At 34.7% G+C, this 24,995-nt stretch overlaps 1 protein-coding gene across 1 annotated transcript in view; it reads left to right on the top strand.

Annotated features, from left to right (window-relative positions):
* The window catches only part of MALRD1 (MAM and LDL receptor class A domain containing 1), a 236,672-nt gene that overhangs the window by 133,181 nt on the left and 78,496 nt on the right, over positions 1-24,995 (top strand). Inside the window, exons 28-29 of the mRNA XM_038161885.1 lie at positions 8,135-8,315; positions 22,664-22,792. Of these exons, the coding sequence (XP_038017813.1) occupies positions 8,135-8,315; positions 22,664-22,792 (310 nt within the window). The remainder of the gene's footprint in view (positions 1-8,134; positions 8,316-22,663; positions 22,793-24,995) is intronic.

The following is a 24,995-nucleotide window of genomic DNA, read 5'->3' as shown; positions in this document are numbered from 1 at the left end:
AAGAGAAGAGCCTTACTATTTCAGAATTTTACTTCTAGAAATATTGCAAATGCTGGCACCCATGGCAGGGTGAGGTGTTGATGCCTTTTGATGCTCTGGAGGAATTCACTGAGATTCCAGAATTCCAAACAAAACAGGTGCATTTTTAAAAAAAAGAATTTTATCTGTGGTACACTTACTTATTTGGCTTTTTTCATTAGAATGCATGGGGGGGTTTTTTGCTGAAATGTGTAGTCCTTTATTATAGTGATGTAAATTTAGAAAATGAAAATTGAGGAAAAGATATTTTAGAGAATGAAAATCATCTTAAAACTTTACACAAAGGAGGAAATTAAAGGGTTGGCTGGATGGGTTTTGTCATTAACTCTTATTATGAGAATCTACTGAGACTAATACACACAGACTCTAATAAAAGGCTTGAAAGCTGAAATATCACTGTTTCATCTTGCTGTTTTTCTTCTTTCTATAATGCATTGTGAAAATTCAATTTTTTGTGTGATTTTCGTAAGTTGTCCTTAAAAGTGGAGCCAAATTTTCATGCATGCTGATGTACATAGGTAGCATAAGTATTTGTTGGCTGCATAAAATAATTTCTCCAACATTTCATTTGATCAGCTTCATGTTTCCTCTTTAAGTGTTTTTTATTGAATTTTATTTTTATTCTGGTTCCTACTAGAATATAACACTGAAAATTTTGGATTTTTAATGTATTCTTTTCATTGCTGAGCATCATGAATTCTCATTTAAGTCACTGGACCTTGAGTAAGCTCATCAGCATCATATTCCTAAAGTAAAAATCATCCTGTTGTATACTTGTCCCTAATTTGTCCCTGCCTTTTGGAAACATTACTTTGTAGATTCTTGCAGTCTTCTTGCCTGCTTTTTTGATGTTATTTCTTCATTTCTGCTACCTCAATTTGCTGAAAAATTCAGAATACCATAGTGAGCATACTGCAGCATCCTTCAGCTTAGTGATGGAAGATAAATTTTGAGTTTAAAATCTATTCCTACATTGAAAGAGTTTCTATTTGTCTCAGAGCTATTCTAGGAAGATTCAGTAAGTTTGGAATTATGTGTTTAATGCAGAGCTTCAACGTTCAGATAATTATCAGCAATTTTCTAAATGTAACAGTAATACTAACCACAAGAATTATTTAATAGGAGTGACAAATTTTCAAAAAATCAGCTAAGGGCTGAGTAATAAATAACTACTCCTGTGCCCAGACTTTCCTACATTATTAACAACAATATGTACAAATATTTTGTTTGGTTTGTTAGCATACACTTATCAACCTTGCCCATAAAATGCCAAGCATGTGCCTTTCTCTAAAATAAGGTAGCTGGGTTATTTTAACAGTTTAACTGAGCTGTTTGTATGGAATTGTTGTCAGCCTGGTGATTGACAGGTGTGCCAGAGGACACACGGGCTTGCTCATAACTCGCATCTTCATGGCCTTGTTGGCTGCTCTCATTTTTCTTTGTGTCACTGGGAAGGAAAGATAGAAGAGAGAAAAGAAGAAACAAGGAAACAAAATAGGGAAGAGGATCAGAAGGAAAATGTTAGCTTGAATTTTAAGTCTTGGATGAAAAAATATCTACTTCAGCACATTTTTTGACTCATTTAAATAAGTTTGATAATTTGATACTCCTGACCATTTAGCTCATGTAGAGCTTTTGTTTGCTTGAATGAAATATAAGATCAAACTCTGTATTCATTTATTGTTTTCAAGTAGAACAGTGTTTTAGAAATTTTTAAGAGAAAATCAGTGAGAAATTAAAAAGAAAAAGAATCTCTCATACTGTGAATATGACATCAGATGAAGGAGACACAATAATGTTTTCCTTTTTTTAAAAGAGATTTTGCTATACAGCATTAGTTTTCATTTTTATTGTATTTTAAAGCACTTTTGTTTAGAGCTACTTATGAGAGACTAAACCTTAGGAAGTGAGATCTGTATATTAAGCAGGTGTTGTGTGTGCAAGGTAGCATCAGCCCAAATTTATAAGGAGAGTGCTCAGCACCTTCTCCAAACAGGGCTCACTCTCAAGCAATGAAACTGTAATAAGTAGATAAATTATTTTGGAAGTGTCAGCAAAGATATTAATAGTTCTGTGACTTGAGAAAATACAAATTCACGGACAGGGTCTTTAAATTATGGATAAATAAGGCAAAGTGTGACTTTTCTTCCTACTGCCTCCTGTTCCTTTGATGTGCATGTAGCACTCAGGACTGCACACCTTGCTGAGAAAAGGAAGCAGCAGGGAAGGAATACAGCTCATCATGGAATACTTTATTTTTAAACTACTTGGTCAGCCATGAAAAGACTTTAATAATGTTACCACACCAAGGAAAATAAAACTTCATTAAAACCAGGTTTATTAATTAACTTCATTTGCAGACCATGAAAATACATTCAATCTGAAACCAAGGATAAATGCCTGAAAAGTAAACTGCCCTCCTGAAATACTCTTGTAAAACAGAGGGATAATAATGCATCCAAAACTAGAGAAAAGAGCAGTGACAGTTAAAGTCACATTACACTCATTCTGTACTATTTTTGTGTGCTTTGGATAATGTATATAATGTTTAAAGATTCTGAATCATCAAAGCTTGTCAGGAAGATACTGTTTTCAAAGCAAACTGAAAGCAGAGATGTTTTTCCTAATTTTTTATAGAAGTATGTAAAAACATGTTTTACTTCTCTAAAAATTCTGAAAGGTGATGTAGAAAGGGGAGTCTTTTGATACAATTAATCTGGAAAGTATTTTTAAGGTATTAAAACAAACATTTAATTTTTATTTTATTTTATGAATAATTTGAAAATATTCTGTCTCTGATTTAAAAGCCCTCAAATATATTTGGTTTGAAGAGTCCAGGAATATTTAAGAAATGTTTTCATTGCCTCCATCCATTTGGTAAGCTCTGCTTCATTTCCTGTTGCTCTGCTGAAATAAATATCTGATGGGAATGAACCAGGAAAATATTTTGAACCCAGCTTGGAATATGAATAGAAGGAGAGGTGCAGATGCAACTAGGAAGATTGCCTCATAGAAAAATCTTTATAATTGCATCTGGAATACTTACTGTGTTGCTCAGAAAGACCGTGTATTCACAGGAAGTTTCTTTGCAACATCTAGTAATGGAAAATCACATACTCCTTGTGCTTTGGAGTCAGTTCCTAATATTGTTCTGACTCTGTTAGAAATGTAGCCTTGAGAGTAATGGTGTTCTCTGATGGATAGAAAAAATATTAAACTCAGTCACAAAATAAAAGGAATTCTAAGACAAAAATAAATCCTTCCTCTCCTTTATTCTTACTACCCCCAGGTGAATTAATGAGGATATTGAACCAAGTAAGTTGTATCTTCCCCCTTGAAGTGCTCAAAAGAGAGGCTATAAACACTTTAGATTGCCCTTCAAATGAAGACAAGCATGAGGAAGATTCTAAATTGCAATGGAAAAAGATAATTTAAAAAATAATTCTCCCTCAGACCATCAGAAAGCAGATAAAAATCCTCTGAATATGAATATGAATTTTCTGATGGAGCTGGGCATACAGACCTACAGGTCTAAACGGGTTGTGGCCTTCTTAGAAGTAATTCTGCCATTTTCTGAGCATGTTTATTACTCAGCATAATGTGCCAGTGGAAGTCTGGAACCCACTGCTGCAAATCAATATAAAAATATGCCCTTTACTGTCAAGTTTTCCTTAATGATGGCTCCTCACCTCAGCCTGACCTTTCACTATGTTCAACCCACAGAGGGCAGTGATGTGCAATTAATAATAACTTTCCAGAGCCTTAAATGAAAACACCATCTGTTTTTAGCAGTCTTATTGTGTATTTTTGGGAAGTGACAATTTTTTTACTTGATCTAGAAATAACATTGAACTCTTGGAATTTCGCAGGTTGAGTTAAGGGAATTAAAAAGTACGGAATTACAAAATAGGTTGTAAAAATTATGTTCTGGGGAAATTTCTGGAACTTTTTTGTGGTAGTATTGCCTGGTAATAGTCTGCACTAATAAATAGTAAACCATATACTGGGAAGCAGTAAGTCTAAAGTAGAAACACTCATGCAAATCTAGGGTGTGTTCTATTGCATCCTGTGGTCCAGTCATCCTTACTAAAACATAGTATGACCAACAAACAATTCTCTTTAACCATTTCTGTCTGCATAAAGCCTACATGCAGCTAAACTCTTGAGGAGTAGCAGGAAAATGAGATTCCTGCTCTGTCCAACAGCCAGCAGAGTCACCCACAGATCTGAGGCACTTTTTGCCAGCCAGTTGGAGAACAGAGGTCAGCTGGGACTTTTGTCACCAACCAGTCCAGGCTGAAGAGAAACCTACACTCAATATGAATAGTTCTCAGCAAAGGAATAACCTCTTAAAAGCAGAAAAAAGGTGACATTGTGACCTTCAGCCTTCTCTACACCGAGCATATTTCTGCTTGTCATATATCTCTTTTATATATCTCTCCTCTACATTAATATGTGTGTACAAGAGCGAAAGAGATTGAAGGATTTCTGGATGCAATGGGCAGGTCAAAGCACAGAATAATTTTCTGTCCACCTCAGGCCATATTTGTATTTGTTTTAGAAGCAAAGGCATTCCAAAGATATTAAAAAAATGCCAAAGCACAAGACAGAATAAAAGGTTAGAGAATGCAGAAAACAAAACAATAATTCATGAAATGGAATCTGCAAAGCTGCAAAGCGATGATCCTCTCATGCCAAGCATGTATTCAGAAGTGTATAGCTCACAGCCCTGAGCCAAGCCAGCTTCACTCCCTGGGCCTGGGGAAAGGAGGAAAGCCAAGTTTACTGCTTGTCTCTTCCTTTCCCACCTCCCCTTGGATGTTTGATGCAGAAAATGTGCAGGGCTTATGACTTTGAAAGGACTTTCCACTCTGCATTGGACCAGCCTTCATACAGTTATGCAGTGGAGAAGGGTGCTTTTCATTTTGGTATGTAGAGCTGTAGCTCAGCAAGTGAAAAATCAGCTTGTCATGTTTTATGAAGTTCTACTGTAGTGTAGGAACTCCTTTCTTCTGTGGAACCCAGACAAGGAGAGATATCTCTTCTGCATTTTATTTGTGTACTCATATTCAGTAACTTGTGAAGTGAAAGGAGATTGCCATAAAGTTTCCATCCGGAAAAATTCTTCTTAACAAAAAATAATTCAGTGTCTCACTGTATGAAAAATGCTCCAGTGCCTATAATTGTGTAAAGATTTGATATGCTATGGCTATGATACCATATACAAATTGATTGCTAATACATTTTTATGTGGTTATTTCTAAAGAAATATGTGATCCCCATCACTTGTTGCTTGTAGCATTCTTTACTCAAAAATCAATGTGATAAACACAACGTTAGTCTGAACAGAATGTCATGCAATTAAATATAAGGTGAAATCAATCAAAATCTAGCTAGCAGCAGACATGAGGCTTATACTCTGGATAACTGTGTAACATTTAACACCTCCAGATTTGATATAAATACTTATCTCTGTGTTTTTTAAAAAGATCCAGCTATCTCCATACATTCAGTCTTAAAAACATCTAATTTTGTAATTGATTTGGGGCTTAATGTTCAGATAGAAAAAAAGTTTTGAATTTTTCTATCATGCTCAAATTCATGAATGTAAGGCAGGTCCCTTATCATTCAGCATTATTTTAATCGACTTCATTTTAAGTTTTCACCACTAATACACAGCACTGAGCTATTTTGTAAAAATTAATCTGTGATATATTATAAAAAATATTAATGAAAATTATTTGTATTCCAAACAGTTGTCAAGTGCAGACAGAAGAGGGTCCATATACAACAAATAGATAAATTGTTTAAAAGTGCATCTTTTCTAAGGTTTGGGGTTTATTCTATGTTGGAGAATACAGTAGGCCAAATGTAAGTCATCATAACCATCCATTTTATACATGTCATGAATAGGTGAAAGGCATGTGTGGACTAAACAAACTACCCCAATAATAAGAAATACTCTCCTGGAGGCTTTTCAAAAATATCAGAATCAATGGAATAGATATAGCTGAGCTATTGAAATAAGTTGAGTTGTTGATGAACACGAATAATAGGAGCAAGTTTAAAATAGATTTGCCACTCTCTTTTACCACTTTTGAAATCAGCTTCAGTTACTGTATCTACCCTTTTTGAGCTCAGTGTTAATATAGAGCCCTCTGTGTTTCTATACTGAAATGTACATAAAAGTCTTACAAAAGGTATTACTCTCATGCTGATTCCAGTCCCCCTTAATTGCACTGATTATAGGCCCAAAAGGGGCTTCTTCCCTGGGAGGGTGGCTGGTTCCTGGAACAGGCTCCGCAGGGAGGTGATGATAGCAAGAAGCATGTCTGAGTTCTAGGAGCATCTAGACGATGATCTTGGTCATGGCTTAGTTTTAAGTACTTCTGCAAGAAACAAGAAGTTGGATTTGAAAATTATCATGGGTCCCTTTCAACTTGAGATGATCTGTGGTGCTATGACTATTAAAAGAACGGACTGCTGATGTGATGGCACATAGAGTTAGGAATCTCACTGGGAGAAATTCATTAAGAACATCATTAACAATTGTCATCAACTCTGGAATTAGTGGTGCAAAGCACTACTAAGGTCCTGTTATATTATTTTCACTTTAATGGGACTGTGTCATTGGCTTTAAACAAATGAGACATAACTGATGAAGCAATGCCTAAACTTGCATCTGTAGGTGATTGTGTGCTCAGATATCATGACTTAGAAAGGGCTATCACCACTGGTTGAACATCATTAGTTATGTAGTTATGTGCAGAAATGGAGTTATTCAGCTGGATATCTACGACTTTACATGAAGTTATGGAAATTCCTCCCTGTTTTGTTTTTTTCTTTTTTTTCCTGTTTAACATTTCAAAGTAAAGTTGCCATTGTTTTCAAAAGTTCCTCTACTGTTCATTATGATTTTCAAGAACACCTTTGCAAGGCAACACTTCAAGTGTCTCTATGCTTTGTTAGGTCTAAGGACCTCCTTCTAATAGATATCAACAATTCTGCGAGTTCCCTGAATCACAAACTAATGTAATATTTGTGTGCATGCTTGTCTGCACTTTCTTATTCAGAATACAATATCTACAGCACCAAGATTCATTTTCTCATCATAAATATGCATTAGACATTAACATAAATCTGATCTAACAGGTTCACCATGGATAAAGAAATGTAATTAATTTTCTTCCCTGTCTATTTTACTGCTGTCTCTATTTTCCTTAGATTTTGCTTGTTCATGTACTACAGTCTTAGAACCTTTGTTATGCATTATATTTGGCTTCTTGATGCATCTCACAGTGTTTTTCTTAACCCCAGCTGGAGTACTAATGGCTTTTGCTAAGAAAAGAATAGAAAAAAAAATTCTTATTTACAGTTTGGATGGTTATTCAGACAGTCACAAAGAAAAATAGATTTAGACATATACAAAACTTATGCAAATATTTCCTTTTGATATCATCATATGTATGCATCATCCCTTCAAGGCAAGGAAAATTGGTGCAGGTGCATTCTAACACAACTGTTATAAAATTAAGCATGGCTGCTGCTGACTTGCCAGATAGGTAGTATGATAAGAGGTCTAAAGAAAAGCTTTAAAATATATTAGTGTACTTGTGAGTCAGAATATTCTTATTTACCTTCAAATAAGCTATACTAAACCTATGGTTATTGCATATTTGTTAATTTTCCTCCCCTTTATCACCACTGTCACAACTTTTGAAAGATAGATGGATACAATTTAAAATGGTAGAGTAGCCGTTCATCCAGTAATATAGTCTAAAAATAGAGAACAGTTTTGTATAAAGTTAAATACAACTCTAACAAAATGGATGGTTTTGCAGTTCAATCACACACAAAGTAATTTATCTACTGAGATTTTACCTGCTATTGATCATTATTTGCACAGTACTCATCTAATTTTACTACCTTTCCTATTATCCTAGCAAAGAATCTGTTTGCTGATTCTCAACACAACTGCATGGGCATCTTCAAGTCTCCTTTTTGTTTTGTTTGGTTTGGGTTTTTTCCCCAAAACTTGTGTTTGATAATCCAAACTTGCATGTATCTTACTATATACAATTTATTCAAATTTTAGACTGATGATGGGATTGTGAAAATATGGAGTGAATCAGGGACTCATGGTGACGAGTGGAACAAAGTCAAGTTACACTTGGGGAAGTTAAGGAATTTTGAAATTATCTTTGAAGGCATTCGTACTGGAGACCTTGGAGGAGGAGCAGCAGTAGATGACATTGAGTTCCACAACTGCACTACAAGTAAGTTCAAGAGGAAATTTTCTAGAGGGATGCGACATGAGATGTAGGAAGTTCTTGTTTGTTTTTAAATACATCATAATTTTACTGTTATCATCATCATTTCACTTCTCATAAAATCAGTTAGGAATAAATTGTTTCTGCTCTTGTAACTTTGATAGTCTTTTCTGCACGTACATTCGTGCGGAGTTCTCACACTAAATCATGACAGATAAATCCAAGAAATTACTAAGGTTTTGTTTCCTTTATTTATTTTGTTTTGAGTAAGAACTTTCCTTCTTAAATCTGTTGGTAAGGTTTTGAGCCTGTGATGTTGTATATAAAAATTTTGTATAAATTGTGTCAGATTATAATATATGAAACCTTTGGCCTCTGTGCAGTCTCTTGCCGTAAAAATAAGTGGAGACTAAAAATGAACTTTATCAATATTTTTCCCAGTTCAGTTGAAGCGTTTAGGTCAGCAAAATAAAACATTTGCCTCCTTCACAGAATACTCTGTTTAATTCATATCTCTGTGGACATAGGCTAAATAAGAACAATGTTTGCCCTTATTAAAAACAACAAAAGCAACAGCAACAACTACAACAACAACCAAAATAATACAAACAAAAACCACCCCCCAAAAAACCCCACCAAACCACCAAACAAACAGTAACAAAAGAAACACCTGAAACCAAGAAGATAAATACTGAGTAGGTAGATCACGGTTTCTCTCAGGAAAGTATGTGGTCTTTATATCTTGTAGGAAACAGTGTGACAGAACATAAGTGATTTTGTTAAACGAGGTGCTGATGCCACATATCAACACTGTATGAGTTTTGTGGTAGTTGTTTGAACAAGCTTTAATCTTCTGCCATAGACTGGATGCCCGAAATCAACTGAAGTACAAAAAATGAACTTCCAAGGAACACCTCTTGATCTAGTTTTATCTAAAAAATGAAGTGTTTGCAATCAGAAGTTGTTGTATAATTCAAAGAATGGAAACGTGATACAATCTGGAACCTTCTTCAGAATTGCACTTTAATAAAACTCTAAGGCAGATATATTCTTAAAAGCTCTACAAAGCACATGAGCATTAGTGAGCCCCTTGTCTTTTTTTTGAGTTGTTTCATTGTCCTCATTGCTGTGCATGTGATTGTTCTCCAAAAGAACAAAGGCGGATAAGTAAGGATGCCCTGGTAGGAGATGGTAAGTCAATATCTATCATCTTAAATAACAAAGTGAACGTTGGTCTCTCTTGCAATTTGTTGCCAGTTGTGCTCACATGTATTAATTCATACCAGTGGGGTCCAGTTAAACCACATTTCTGAGATTCTGTTCTGTTTTGGAGCTACAACAAATTAGACACTTCATTTCACAATCAGATTCATGAAGATATTCAGCAAATGAATATAGTAGAGTTCTTTTTCTTAAGGAAGAAGTGATATCTCTGTTAAGTTCATAAAGATGGTATCAACATCTCTTAATATAGTGTAAAAATATTTTTTCTTACTCTTAAGTTATGTTATATAACAACCTTCAAAATGACATCATATAAGTATAACTGGAAATATTCCAGAGTTTTCATTGCAAGGACGGAAATTGTTTCAATGAGGATTTGAAAAACTGTTAGATGAAGGAGCCTCAATCTCTTAAAATGTTAAGGTTGCTGAAATTTACATTGCTTTTAGTCTATGACCCCACAAATCTGAATGTTAACAGTGTTTTATAACAAGTCTTGCATTAAAATACCTTAGCAGTGGAACAGTTCAGGAAGTAACTTGGTTTATTACTTTACAGCAACTATTTGTTTTACAGCACTGCTTCAGGAAGAAGCTCTGTTGGGAAAGCAGTTGCACCAAGTGCTCCAACTGCTTTCCCATACAGCTTCAGCACAGTCATATTCCTGTATATTTTGAAAAAAATTATGGTTTATGAAGACAGATGATTCAGAGGAGGTTTTTCTCATAGAAGCTTAATATGTACAATTGAAGCTTAATTTGCAATGCAAATTTTATAAAGATCCATTTAGGAAAGTTGGAGACCCAAGATGCTGATCCTTTATAGAGCTGTAACTTGCATGGTCATAGCTTTTGCTCTCTAATAGGGTACACTCTTCATACACTCAGGAATCATTTCCTTACAGCATCTCTGGTAGTGTATGCCAGGTACAGCCGGGTTATCATTAAAGTTTAGGAGTATGTGTCCTGTTGGAATGTGTTTATGCTCATGGCTTTGCTTCCCAGCAGGATCAGAGGCCTATTGTTTGTTGGCTTTTCAACTGTATCTGTGGGCATCTGTGAACGTGCATGCCTGTAAAAGAAGCAAAACAAACAAAACCTAAAAAAGCAACCCACGCTCTAAAACACCTCACCCCATCTCTACCCCCTGATTTTCTTATCTGTATGAGGACACTTAGCCTCAAACCAACATTAAAAGGGAATAATTTAGTGCCTTTCACATCAGCTCTGCACTCTCCATATGATTTTTTGCGTTCTACTCCACAAGTTGATACCTGCTTGCTTAATTTTCTCAAGGCTTTTGGTATGCTGACCTTCCTGTTGGCATGATGACATGAAGCAGCCTGGTCTGACCTTTCTCATTCTTGTTGTTATTGATTCTTTACCTGTGTAGAACAAACAAGCAAAAAAAAATTTTGCCAGTTTCTCAAAAATAACATTTCCCACCTGACCCAGGCCGGGGGCATTCAGGATAGAGAAAGCATGTCATGTAGAGATTGTACTTTTTTCAGCACAGAGTTCACAGTTTTATTGTGTCTGTCGTAAAAAAGCTAAAAGTCAGCAAACACAATCTTACTGTGGCCAAACTCAAAAGAAGAGCAGCATACAAAGCCGTTGGGGAACAGGGGTTTCTGATCAACAGAATGACTTGATTTACAGCACTTAGGCGTGTTCTGTGTTTGCTGTAGAATTGCTGGGCTAGACGTATGACAAGGGTCCTCTAGGGCAGCTGAAGTTATTTTGTTACACTAAATCTTTCATATCATGGGTATTCTGGATGTGTTAATTACATTAACAGTGGAATATAACATGCACAGAAAAAAACCTAGGAGATTGTAAATAATTAAAACTTGAAAACAAGTTTAAAATAAATAGAATGAAGTTGAAACGAGAATGCCTTAAATTGCATGGGGGAAAATTCTAATATTTAGCTGCTTCTCAGCAGACAGCATTTAGTGCTGAAAACTAAAGTAAAAGCAATTCTGGAGCTTTCAAATATTTTGGGATAGCCTCCTCCTCACAGACTGTCCTTTTGTAAGCTGCTGAATGGTATTCCTGGAACATGGTTTACAGTCAGCACAATAAAATAATTGCCTCTTTGCAGAAATTATGTACTCAAGTTGAGACAGTGAAAGGGGAAAAGAAAGGCAGCCCATGTGATAGTTTACATGAGAATATTAGATCTGTTTTCTGCAGTATGGTAATAGTCAACAGTTATACCATTCTTTAATATATTTAAACGCTTACTTTATTTTACTTGTATTTTCCTTCAGCTTGCTTCCTTGCAGTGTGTCATAAGCTGCATACATCATAAGAGTATCTTCACTGAGGTGGATTCTTTGCTCTTCACTTATATATCTTTGATTTACATAGCTCATTTTAAATGAGGATTTTTCAACTGATTACAGAGAAACTTTTCACTATTTCCTTTTTAAAATTAATTTGTCAACAGCTTCTTTATCAGTAGAATACTACAAATGACTCTGTTATGATCTGAGCTTCTGAGGCCCTTTCTTTCAAGGCTCATTTTCGTCAGGTCTCATTAATTTCTGTGGAAGTGAAGGACAAGAAGAAGCTGTGGGTTTATTGGAAATATGAGCTCTAGGATATATTGTCAAAAATAGAATGAAAAAAAGATATTAAAGAGTTGGTTTTGAGAGGGTAAGAATGTTCTGGTTACAAAAATAGGTTAAATTCCAAATCTGATACCTTTTACTTTACAGGTTAAATTTAAAAATATGAAAAAAGAGTGAAATTACATGACAGCTAGGAAAAAGTTATTCTTAAATTAGCTGATATACTGATTTTTTTTTCACTTACTTGTACAATAATTCTTTATACAACTTTATTGAGACTATGTGACCTGAATGGAGTTTACTGTCATCATTTCTTGTGCTTTTTAATATTTGACTTTGACCATGCATGAGGTTATTTGCAGGCTAGAAAAAAAGGTCTCCATTTTTGCCTTAATAAAAAGATAAAACATCTATGAGGGTCATGCAGAATAATCCCTAATGATACATTTATTTTTTACACTTATGACATTTAACTTCATGATAATGTGGTCTGCTATCATTAAGGAGTACTTCAAGCATTATTGATCTGCTTTGCCAGCTGATGGCTCACTGTCAAATAATAGTGAATCAAGAGCACAATTTCTCAGGCATGCTGTTACCAGAAGTCTGGTTTTTGTGCATCTGTAATGTAAAGAAAAGGGATTTTGTACTCTCAGATACATAACAGTGAGTATAAGCATGGACATGCACATGGCTCAGCCACATCATACATACTGATTTTGGTATCAGAGGGCACCCCCTGAAAAACTAAGGGAAGATAAATGAAAATAAGAGAATTATCACTCTAAATTAGAATTTCAAAGAAATTTCTAGAACGCTATTCAGTTGATTTATACAATTTTTCATAGTCTGGGAATTCAGTGCCATGGAAATCCAGGAATAAGACAGGACCATTACAGATCCAGTGACCTTTGTCTGTTGACTGTTTGGAATCAGACTCCACAGCCTTTTCTTCTAATGTTACAATTATATTTAGTTTTTAAAAGAAAGGAAAAGTAAAAATTCCACAATCTATTAATAGGAAATTGCTTCGTCAAATTGAGCTGAACAGAAATTTACCTTAAAATATAATAAAGCTTGTTTTCCTGGCGGTAAACTTTTTATTTCCCTTTCTCCTCACATATTTGTATTCCTTCTCACCTACTGTTTATGGCAAAGACCATAGGTGAAGATGCTGAAATCCTTTGAACAGCTTTACCTCCATGCTCTCATAAACAAAAAGCTTTGAAAGCCTCAGTAGAAAAAGACTTTCTTGTTAGAATTCCATCCTAGCTCTGCAGATCAGAGAGACAATAACTAAAACATCCTAGTGTTTGTGTATGTAGGCCAGACTTTTTTTGTTTTTAAAACAAGCCAGTGTTTCCTTTGAATCCTCAGCTATGTATCATGCAAAGCTTTATGTTTAGTGGAGAATTTAGTTCTTTCTTCTTAAATACTTGAGAGCAGTTCAAACTCAGATAATAGAAGTATTCAGTACAAATCTGGCCCTTAAGTGAGAGGGAAGGGAATTCAGACAGAGAAAGCTGCCAGGCCTAAATTAGTCACTAGGATATTCACTGATGTTCAGACAGAATGTATGCCCAGTTTTTTTAATTTTCTTTTTTTCCCCCCCTTCAAATATTTTAGTGATTCATGATGTCTTTCTCTTGTTTTTATAAATAGGTCAATGTCAGGATATTCTGACTTGGGGCACTGGAATCACATGACCTGGCTAAAACTTCTCAGTAAATGTGCTGAAATCAATGATAAAGTTTTTGTTAGTCTAATATTTGGATTTTGCATTTACAAGGAAATTATTCTCTGATTTCATTGTGAGCTATCAGTTTAAAATTTTCTGCTATATATTGAATCTTCTTCATTACAGGGAAAGAAAGCTAGAAATATTGGTATCATTAACTTAATTTGGCTTAGTGTAACATACATTAACATGAACATACTTTATCACTTGAGGGAAAATTTTACTGAACTCAGACCTCATTACACTCAGCAGAGGGTACAGATATGCGCAATTTGGTTCTAGACAAGAAAAAATCTCCCCTTTGGCAATGTGAAGATCAGCCACAGATGTCTTTCAGAGGATATCCCTTCTGTATGCCCTTGTAGGAAGGACTCAGTGAGGAAGGTAGCATGCTAAGGACAGATGTGGAGGAAACTCCCCCAACCCAGCTTGCAAGGGCTGCCATTTACACTGGGGAAAGACATGAATTCCTACAAAAGTCCTGTTATGCAGAAATGCTTAAACTGCATCAAATATTAAAACTTTCTAGAAATGTTTGAAAAATATAAATTAATTTTTACAAAATTGATTTTTACAGTCTGGATTTGGGGAAAGATTTACATTTGACAACCTTCTTTGAAAAAAAAAAGAAATTTAAAATGGAATAAAGAGAAATATGGCACTAGCTTGAAAACCACAGAATTGTCTTGTTTTTACTGCATTGTTCAGACATGATTGACATATCTGTAAACTAGAATTTCTGTTTGCACTTATATAAAAAATGCATGAGCTTGACCAAAGGGTTTGTTCATCACCTTTTTGCAACTCCCAGAGATGTATTAGGAATGCCACAGACTTTGAATATGAGAAACAAGAAATAACTTTTACCTCATTTTTCATGAAGAGACCTCTGTGGCATTTTAGTTTTCTGTTTATCTCACGGGAAACTTTTGAAGAAGAGTTGCTGACTTCAAAGATAATTTGGTTTGCTAGCACATGGCTGTAAACTAGGACTTTCAGCCTAAAATTAAAATCCCATCATTTTGACATTTACTTCACATATTGCTTACTCTTCATATCCAGTGGTAGATTTTTTTACTCCATCTATTCCAAACAGGCCAAAAAAGAAGGATTTTTTTGGCTACTAAAATATATAAGGTTGATGTGAATGGACTTTCTGTCTTTTTTCTCTTTAATATACAATCTTTGTCTATAAAGGTAGTGCTAGAAGAATAACCCCTGTCCCAGGCTGAGTTGATTTTCATGTAAAATGACTCTAAAAAGTAGGACCCCCTTCAAGTACAGCCAAACTGCATGTAACCCATCATACACCTCCATGCAAGGTGACACCTAAGATGAATTTCACATCTAAGGGCAATGCTGCAGAGACAGCGAGAGCACCCAGCTGAGGAAGTGTCTCCTGGTCGCAGATAATTGCAGCTTGCACTATGTGCTCTGCTCCATTGGTCTATCCCAACAGCCCCAGTGGACAACATTAGGACAAGTCCATGTTAAAAAAATAAACCATTCATATCAAATGCTTCTAAGATATCTGTGATAACTGGAGAGTGCTGTGATTGAGTCATTTTGATTGATTCTGCATCACAGTGGAAACAATAGTTTGACAGTCACTTTCAGTGTAGATATGATTAAAAAGTTCTAAAAATAATCTATTCATCTGAACTTTCTGAGGTGCAATGTAACTCTACACTGGAATTAGGATAGAGGACAGACAGGGAGGGGGAAAAGGACCAAGAAGTAGAGATCTCATGTCATACTGTTTCAGGACATGCTTTTATCTGGTTGAACTTGTTCATAATTACTGGGAAATTTTCTGTGAAAACATCTCATTTTTTGCCTTATTTCCACTTCTCCCTTTCTTTTACCACTTGAACATTCCAAATAGATAAAGCCTAGAACAGCCAGACCCTCATTGTTCAGTCCTCAGTGCTTCTCCCTCATGTGTCCTTTGGTATTAAGCAAAGTATGGTAGATCCCTATAAAAGAGTACTGTGAGTATGAGATCCTTATCCTGCTGATACACTGCATGCCAAAGCTGGTCTTTCAGTCTTTATCCAATATAAAAGCTTCTGTCCCTGTCTCCTGTGGATTTATATACTCCGTGATATCAGCACTAGAAGGTAAAGAGAATTTTCTTATCTTTTGTATTGTTTGAGCCAGAGGCAGTTCTGCATTTCCAGAACTGTGAATAAATTTTTTATTTTTCCAAGTTATCGGGGGCCTTAGGCACACTACTGCTTGCTTTGAACAGCTTCAGGAAGTCCTTTGGCCGAATTTTGTGTCTACAGGTCAGAGTCTCTCCTAAGAGGCAATATAATTTGTTAGATCTACTGTTTATGTTGGCATCAAAACATATCTTTGAATTAAATCTGGCCTTTTGAGTGATCTGTTTCATGAGGAGACTTCTCTGTGGTTTTAAAATTATAAAAAGAACCATATTTGAAATTACACGTAGCTTGCTTGAGCAGAAACTTTTCATCTAGTTATCTTTGCAATAGATTTACAAGGTCATCCATGGAGAGAAGCATTATTGATGATTTTGCGAATACAATTCTAAGATTCTGTAAAAAGTCATGCATAAAGAGGACTGAGCAATTGAGGTAAGCAAATGAAAAAACTTTATGAAAATTGTGTTTCGTAATTTCTGAATCTCAGAGTATAGTTGAGAAATAAAACCTTCTAGGACTGTGTATTTCAGAAATTCCACTTTAAACAAAGGGTGAAACTTTCAGATTATATTTACTTCAATTAAATAGTATTTTCAACAATATGTTTGATTATTTCTATATCTCAAGTGTTGTGAAAGAGGGGAGAGAAGTGGTTTAAGTGCTCCCACTAAACAATAAAATTTAAAAAACAAAAATAAAAAGAGGCGAATTTTCAACTTAAATTTTAAAGCATTTCTACTCAGGAAGGACCATAACTTCTAAAACGACAAATAGTGGGAGAAAAGGCTAATTCCAATTGAATATAAATTGTATGTTATGTTTAATTTCATACTGCTGACATGGTGGTGTTATATTGTTGAGTGAGTGCATGTGTTTTCTTGGGGAGCAGAAATGAGACTCTTGCTAAACAGCAGCTCTCAGTGCACTTGAACTTGAGGTACACCCTGCTTTCCAAAACAGTTCAAGGTCTTATTCACTGCTGCCTTTAGGAACCACAATAATTTGGAATTCACCCTATGCCTTTCAAAAGCACAAAGCATTGGCCAAACACAACCTCCTACAACCTATGTCTTTAGTGTTGTAATACTAGAGCATCTCTTCCAGTGTGATCAATCATGTCTTTCATGTTAAGTCTTTTAAACGTTTACTCTGTGTCACCAAATCTATGATATTTAGTGCTATCTAGTAAACGTAAATATTTTTTGCCTCATCCATTTTGTTTCAAACAGTAAAGATCTATAGCCTATAGGACTGATATTCAACCTGTCTGATTCTTCCTGTGATTTTAGATGTAATGGATATCACAGGAATGTTTACATCTTACAAAACATTGGTACAAGTAAGCTCTTGTACTCAGAGAGTCAGAGAAATAGTCACTGACCTATTGCTTTCCTTCAGTCGTAAACTTAAAGGAAAGAATGGTTTTGTGAGTTCTTTCCTAGTCAAGCCTTTCCTGGTAATTGGAAAAAAAAAGTCTCAGCTCATAATGCTTTATTTATCAGCTATCTCCAAATGAATTTTGTCATGTCTATAAATTCTGTGTCCATTATATGGGTTAGTCTTCCATAGATAACATACACTGGAAATGGGTATAAAATAAAGACAGCTGCAAGCTTGTGCTGTATCCACAACAGAGTCACAATTTATCTGTGGTATGCATGACGTGCACTTGTGTGCTTTCTATGAGTATACAAACCCACACAGGTATCCTTACTAGGGAAGATCTTTGCTGGTATTCTGAGAATTGTATTGTCCAGAACAAAATATGTAGAAAGCAAAGCAATTGCATGTAAATGCAAGTTCTGTGGCAACCATCATTAATATTCTTATTTTGTAGGGTTTAGTGATCCAGAAGCCCAGCTAGCTCTATTGGCCTCTTAAAAACTACTTAGAAGATTATGTGGCTCTTTGCTGCATCAATACAAAATTGTACTTAACTGAAAAGTGATATCCTGTATATGCTTTTTTCCTTTTCAAGAACTGCCATTTCATTTGGTGAAGGGATTTGCATAACATGCAGTCATTAGCTACATCTAAAATATGTCTTGTGTTAGTTTCTTGTGGTGTCCTGGCTTTTTGGAAAAGCTGTAATTCTGAGGGGAAAGCCAAATAAATGGGCACAGTAAAACATTATAATTTTTGTACCATAAAAATAGATTGGTTTTGTTGTTGTTTGCTTTTGTTTGGTTGGTTTTTTTTAATTAATAAAAATCTAATCATCAAGTATTTAATGTAAGGGAAAAAAAGTGATTTATAAGGGTACATGTGCTACTCCCAGATAACTTTGACCTATGAGAAAATAACTGGTTTAATTACTCCATTGATTCTTGTTAATCTAGTTATTTCTATGCTGCTCTAAAGGTTGGTTGTTACCACAAGCTATTCAATTCTTATCCATGCTTGTGTTATAATAAGGTGTCCACACTTTATTTTAGGGTGATTTTTTGCTGCTTATAATGTGGGTTTTTTTCTGGGAAGGGAATGGAGTGTGGCCTTTTGACCTGCAACATATCTCATGTAGCATTCAAATGCAACAGATTTTTGGACTGAGTAACTGCAGGAGAAGAAAGATCAAAACATAATGCAAAACAAAAGTAACTAGTCCAAGAAATGTCCAAGAGTGCTGGAAAGCAGTAAATTTAGTTGAAGCTTCTGTTCTAATTTAAAAAACCAAAACCAAACGGTTCCCACTCCCTGCCACCTGTTTTTGTAGCTCTGATCTGTTTCTCTGTCCCTCATGCTATGCCTGTAGACCAACACTCCATACCTGTAAGGGTATTTTTCATTATGTAAAATTATGTCTAGAGCTGATAAACTTTAAATTCTTCAGTATAGGGGTTAAATCAAAGATTTGGAAGAAGGTCAGGTCAAAAAACATTTTTTGCTTTTTCATTAAGTCCAGGATACTTTCTGGTCAACAGTTATCTTAAATTACAATGAAATGTTTTCTTTTTATTTTGGACATCGTAGCTCTCTGCAAATTTTTCATAGCATATTCAGAAAGGTATGTATCAAAAACATCACAACTCCCTGTAATTCCTCTCATGCCCAGTTTGTGAAAAATCCACATTTGTGGATATCTCACTCTTTTACACCTCTGACATTTCCATACACGGCATCAGCTCATTCTTTTGCTTGCTGTAGTTTACTCATCCATTTATGTTGTAGCTGCTCAAAGATAATTTCAGAGTAACACCGCAAGCAAAGTACAACGGATAACTTTTTTTGTTATAATCTTTGTCTTAATTTGTTTTGCATGTATTCATAATTAGATGGGGTTTTTTTTCCTTACAGGTTTCTTGAGAAAGAGGCAAGAAACATAATTTACCATATTTTTTCATGTCTTTTTCTGCTTAGAAATAATTTTTCTGTATGTTTGGATTTTCATGGAATGTTGTGAGCTAGATTATTGGGAAAAATATAATATTATATGCTATATATAATCCACCATCATCCAACACATTATCATTCTATCTACTGGTCATCAAAGTACAAATGAGAAATACAATCAGGTGAAAAGTTATATACTTTTAAATGCAGTCCCAACACAACCAGCATGCACAAAGAAATAAGACTTAATCGAAATATCTCATTTTATCTGAAATATCAGCTTAAAAACAAAGCTGTTCATTCAGAGACATTGTTTTGCTTTATACTAAATCTCCCTGGAGTGATGTTAGATGACTGTTCTCCAAATTCAGTACCGATAGATACAAAGTCAGATTTTGGCAACCATGTAATTTTGAAGGCAAAAATTAAAAATGGGCAAGATAATATTTTAAATGTCTCTCTGTTTCTTTGTTTAAAGTAGTTTCCAACATATTTACCCATATGTTCTTCAGTGTATTTTTTTTCTGATGAAATTGATTTTTTTTCTATTATATTTGAAGAATATCTTGTAAAAATGAAACTTCTGAGCTACAGCTTCTGTGTGAACTTGTCTTTAGCTTTGGGTTTGCTGCCACTGAAGTTGCATTTTATGGTCAAGTTGCACCATATTTCTTGTTTTGTTTTAATTCTCAGCTGGTATAGGAGTTTTGGCCAGAATGAGTGTACTATGGAGAGTTGATTTTTTTATGCCATAATTCCGAGTAGAGTTTAGAATAGTTGGTTACACTGTGCAATGCTAATGTCACTATGTTGATTTTAAGAGAGACTTTATTTCTCTCTGCCAATGACTGTAGCAGAAAAACCATCATTATCATAAATGTAACCTGATACCCCTAAAAATTATATATAAAAAAGGTCTTACTCCAAAAGGATAAAATTCATAGATATGTAAATTTGTGTTTATGACATTCACACCTGTTGAGATAAAAAAATTTCATTATGTCTCTGTTGGCATCACACGTTTTATTTTAGGATAACATTATTAAATGCTGGTTTATGATATGTTTGAAGTACTATAAAGTTGCTTGCTTTAAAAAAAAGAACAACTGTAAATTAAATGCTAAATATAAATGATAGAGTAACGTAACATCACATAACAACATAACATAACATAACACGATGTAACATAACATAACATAACACAATGTAACATAACATAATGGTTCTCTGTCTATCTAATGTGCAATATGATCAGTCCCAAAGCCATGGATTTTCAAAAGTCACTCCCCTGTATGGTGATAACGTAACTCTTTCCTATGCAGTGAAAATCACTGTATGCTAATGGATCTGCAATTGCCTATCTGTCATTATTTAAGCCATTGAATGACTTAAGGAAGTAGTTTAATTTTCCAGTGCATCATTTCCAGTGCAGAGGAGGGAGTGGAGATAAGGGTTTTAGTCTCTTCTCAAAAGTGCCTACTGACAGAAGGCAATGGGCACAAATTCAAAAACCGGGAAATTACATGTGAACACAATAAACTACTTTACTGTGAAGATCACCCAACACAAGTGGTTGTCCAAAGAGGTTGTTGAGTCTCCATCTATTGATATTATCCAAAACCCAGCTGCACATGGTCCCTCACAACCTGCTGTACTAGAGGTGGCTGAAGCAGTGGGTTGGACTAGAAAGGTCTTCAGAAGTCTCTGCCAACCTCAACTATTCTGTGTCTTTCCAGAATTTAGGATGAGCCATACTAATGAATTCTTGGTGGTATCTTCAATCAGGTTTTATCATATCATTTTGGACAGGTGTGAAAACTGCCTTAACCATCACAAATGCCTCAGTCAATTTTTTTCTCAGGAGTCTGCTCCTCTGCTAATGGTTCTCTGCCACGTGGATTGTCTGTAAAAAGCAGCAATAGGTTTTCATGTATTTAAGGCATTCATGACAATTTGTTTGTGGTGACTAATCAGATCAAACTGACAGTGAAAAATTAAAAGACAAAATAAAAGGACAGATATCAATTTGGAAAGTTTTTTTTAATGTGTCAGTGCTCATGGGCTTCTGCATTTCAAAGCTGAGAATTGAAGTATTGAGGTTTTGCAAGTAACCAACATGAGCAGTGATTTTTTTTCTTTTTTTGTGTACTATCCATTTAAAATGTACGGATTACATTTTACTGCTGTATTGTCACCCTGTTTAATATTACTTTGAGTATATGTTGAAAATAAACCAAAAGTTTAGTTCTCTTTTCCTATTCTGCTTCAATGAGAATGCAGTTCCTCAGTCTGTAAAATTCAGTAAGTACCACTGTTTGAGGAGATTAATACCCTGACAACAACAACTACTCCTCTGAAAATATAGGCTTGCACAAAGGCAAAAATCATGGTGTTCTGATCAGACTGTGTTTAACAATATGTCACATTTTAGTCACATTTGAAGGAAAAAAATGAAACACAATACAATGAATACAGTCAAAATAAATTATCCTAAATGTGTTTTTGCAGAACTTGAAGCTATAGGCTGAAAGGCAATCTAAGGTTATCAGAGTGTTTTTGAAGTGTTGCATTTAGGGTTATCAGAACTGTTTCAATTACTGTTGGCTGAAATTATGCATACAGTGCACTGAACTAAAAAATAACTTAGGTAAGTTCCTTTTTAGTCTTACTGTCTAGGGATGGCTGAATCTCAGTACTCTGGATTTGAACCTAATGTTTTACGTTCAAGTTACTAAGTTACTCTCATTTTATGAGATGATTTTCACTCACCTGCAGAGATGAACACAAATTTTTGTAAAACAGATTTGCATATTAAATACACTAAGTGAGATTTCTCAATGGTTCACACAATCAGAGCAGCAGTTTGTCTAAACTCTACAAAAAAAAAAGGCAAATGTCATATAAAGGCTCTAAAAGTTTATTTATTATGCAAATGTGTACAGCAGTGATTTTTTTCCTTTTAAAATGTTATTTTCAAAAAAATATAATTATGAGCAGAATAAAGCCTTTTGCCTGTCTACTTTTCAACAGCTCACAGAATCCTTTTTTTATAGACTGTCCACAACAAATATACCAGGGAAACATTTATGTTGATGCTGAATTTAATTTTCTTCCAGCCAAAACATCCTACTTTTGAAGCTCTGGGCAAGGCAAATGCAGTAGTCTAGAAATATATAATGGAACATTAAAAGAGTGAGACCAAATAACATCTGTTGGAAGCAGTAAAACCCTGAAGCCATGATATATAATTGTTAAAAAATTTAAAAGAACATCTTTTGATCTAATTGCAATATTGATTTAAATGTCCTGTTGGTTTCAGTTGGAGAGAATCCCAGGGAATGCCCTGCTCTCACTGATTTTGTGTGTGGGAATAAGGATTGCATAGAGTCTCAGTTCATCTGTGACTATAAACCAGACTGTGAAGACCTATCAGATGAAGCTGACTGCAGTAAGTATCTCTGTGTGTTAATCTAACCTTCTGTTAAAATTATAGCTTTAAATTCTGTAGCATAGTTAAGGTGATTTCATAAAGATGATTCATTCACTCAGAAGATGATCACAAGTAGGTTGCCTTATCCCCAGGTCAAAAGGGCTGATATTATCACATCCTCAGAGATATTTGCTGCAAAAGTATTCAAGAACGGTTCAGTTGCAAAAGTATAACTAACTAAAACCAAAGGTTAAATACTCAAAAAAACCCTGACACCAAGGCCAAAACCAGCTTAGGGATCAAAAACATACTTGAGGAATTAAATCAATGAGTTACAATAAAAATCAAGTCTGAGGAAAAAAAAGTAAGCTTGTTTTTGATATAAAAATGTGTTGAAAGGAAATATAAATGTCGAATGGAAAAGCTAAACAAGCAAAATTTATGCACAATAACATTTAGGCATGATTCTGCCATAAAAAGGTGTATACTTAAAAATAAGCTTGTCTTTCCTTTCAAATGAATTTTGCCTTTGTGATCTGAGTAGTGTGGGTACAGTTTCATTGTTTGATCTTACTTCTACCTCAGAGCTATGAAAATATTTTACTGTCATTTCTCTATTAGAGAAGAGTTGGGAAAAAATTGAGTCTGTTTATCTTTGCCTAAATCCTAATGAATACTGAGACACAATTTGTCTGAAGGCATTCTTTGCTGAGGCTGATTTAGATGGAAGGACACAGCTCCATTTGAAAATCTGGATCAAGTTAATGGGCTTCAAATTCAGGCCTGAAACTCAGAAGCAGTAAGGCATTGCGCCTTTGTTCCTGCTCTATATCTTTGTTTATTTACATCTACAGTCTGGACTGGATATTTGGAGTAGAAAGATTAAGTAGTTCATATATACAGCTCAGTAATCAGTCTAATTGTTAATCTTTGAGCTGCAGGGTCAAATTCTGCCATAATGCAGGTATGCTCAAAAGTAGACTTGCTAGATAGAGTAAATGAATCCACCCATCAATTCAATGCTCAATCTTTGTGGAAGTAAAACTACTTCACTGAGATAAGCCAATATTTTGTGATCCTTTGAAAATCAAGAGACTTTTTTCTTGCATGGGGTTGCTACATGCTCAACTGAACAGGATTACAAAAGTAATGACCCTTTACTGGATGATGCACATTATAATGATTTTGCCAGGCTACAAACTTACATACATACTAAAAAAGATGCTAAGATGTTGGAGTTTTCTCCCTTTCATAAAATTAAATAGCAGTTCTGAAGTATAAAAGCTGAAAATAGTGTCACTATCTCTGATATCTACCTCTTGTAGTACTTTGTGTTGCCGTGAACTTTATGAATTTTATTCATGGAAATGAATTTACATTAAATGTTAACTTAAAAATACTAGGTTGTTAAAAGTAGACTCCAAGATAGATTTTACACAGTTAATCTGTATTTCTTGTATAAAGCTTTAGTACTTTTTCAGGAGACAGGCAAAGTAAGTGCAGCAAAATACTCTGGAAACTCGCCCTTGTAATATTTTCCAGATCTAACAGATACACACTAAATTGAATGACTAAAGTGAACTAATTACTAAATTACTACTAATTACTAATTACTATGAATTACTAAATTGAATTACCAAAGTGAACTGTTCAGTAAAGTTATTCAGAAAACTATGGAGAAAATTGATTTATTCTCTAAATATTTTTAGAGAATATAGTAGCTTCCTTGGGGGAGGGTGTTGTTCTGTGTTTTCTGGAAGAACTCTTTTCTTAGTCAGATAATAGATAGATAATAGACTGGAACATTTCAGGCCATAAATTATCTTGAATCACAGTAAAGCAACTGTCTTTGCTATACTGAAGAAAACCTTTCCCAAGTGGAGAAAAAAAATTGCTCATATTCACCTTAGAAAAATAGACTGAAATATCTTTTTATTGTTGATGGAAAAGCTGTAGATACATCAACATATTTTCATCAGTCTTTAGTCTTGCTGTCTCTACCGAAGTGTAATGCAGAGATACAGTAATCTGGCATTCAGAATACTGAGATAAGCCCCAGGTATAATATTTCCCTGTCTGCTCTATTTTAGTCCCAACAAATAATGCCTTATATTTAGATAAACACACTTTTTCCCTGAGCATATATCTTATAGATGGGAATAAACAACATTAAAGGGCACATAATGCCTCCTAGATATGGAAACCTGATTTTTTTAAATGA

The sequence above is a fragment of the Motacilla alba genome, chromosome 2 (genome assembly GCF_015832195.1).
Source record: "Motacilla alba alba isolate MOTALB_02 chromosome 2, Motacilla_alba_V1.0_pri, whole genome shotgun sequence".
In the NCBI taxonomy this organism is placed as follows: Eukaryota; Metazoa; Chordata; class Aves; order Passeriformes; family Motacillidae; genus Motacilla; species Motacilla alba.
This window is presented reverse-complemented; position numbering and strand designations above follow the sequence as displayed.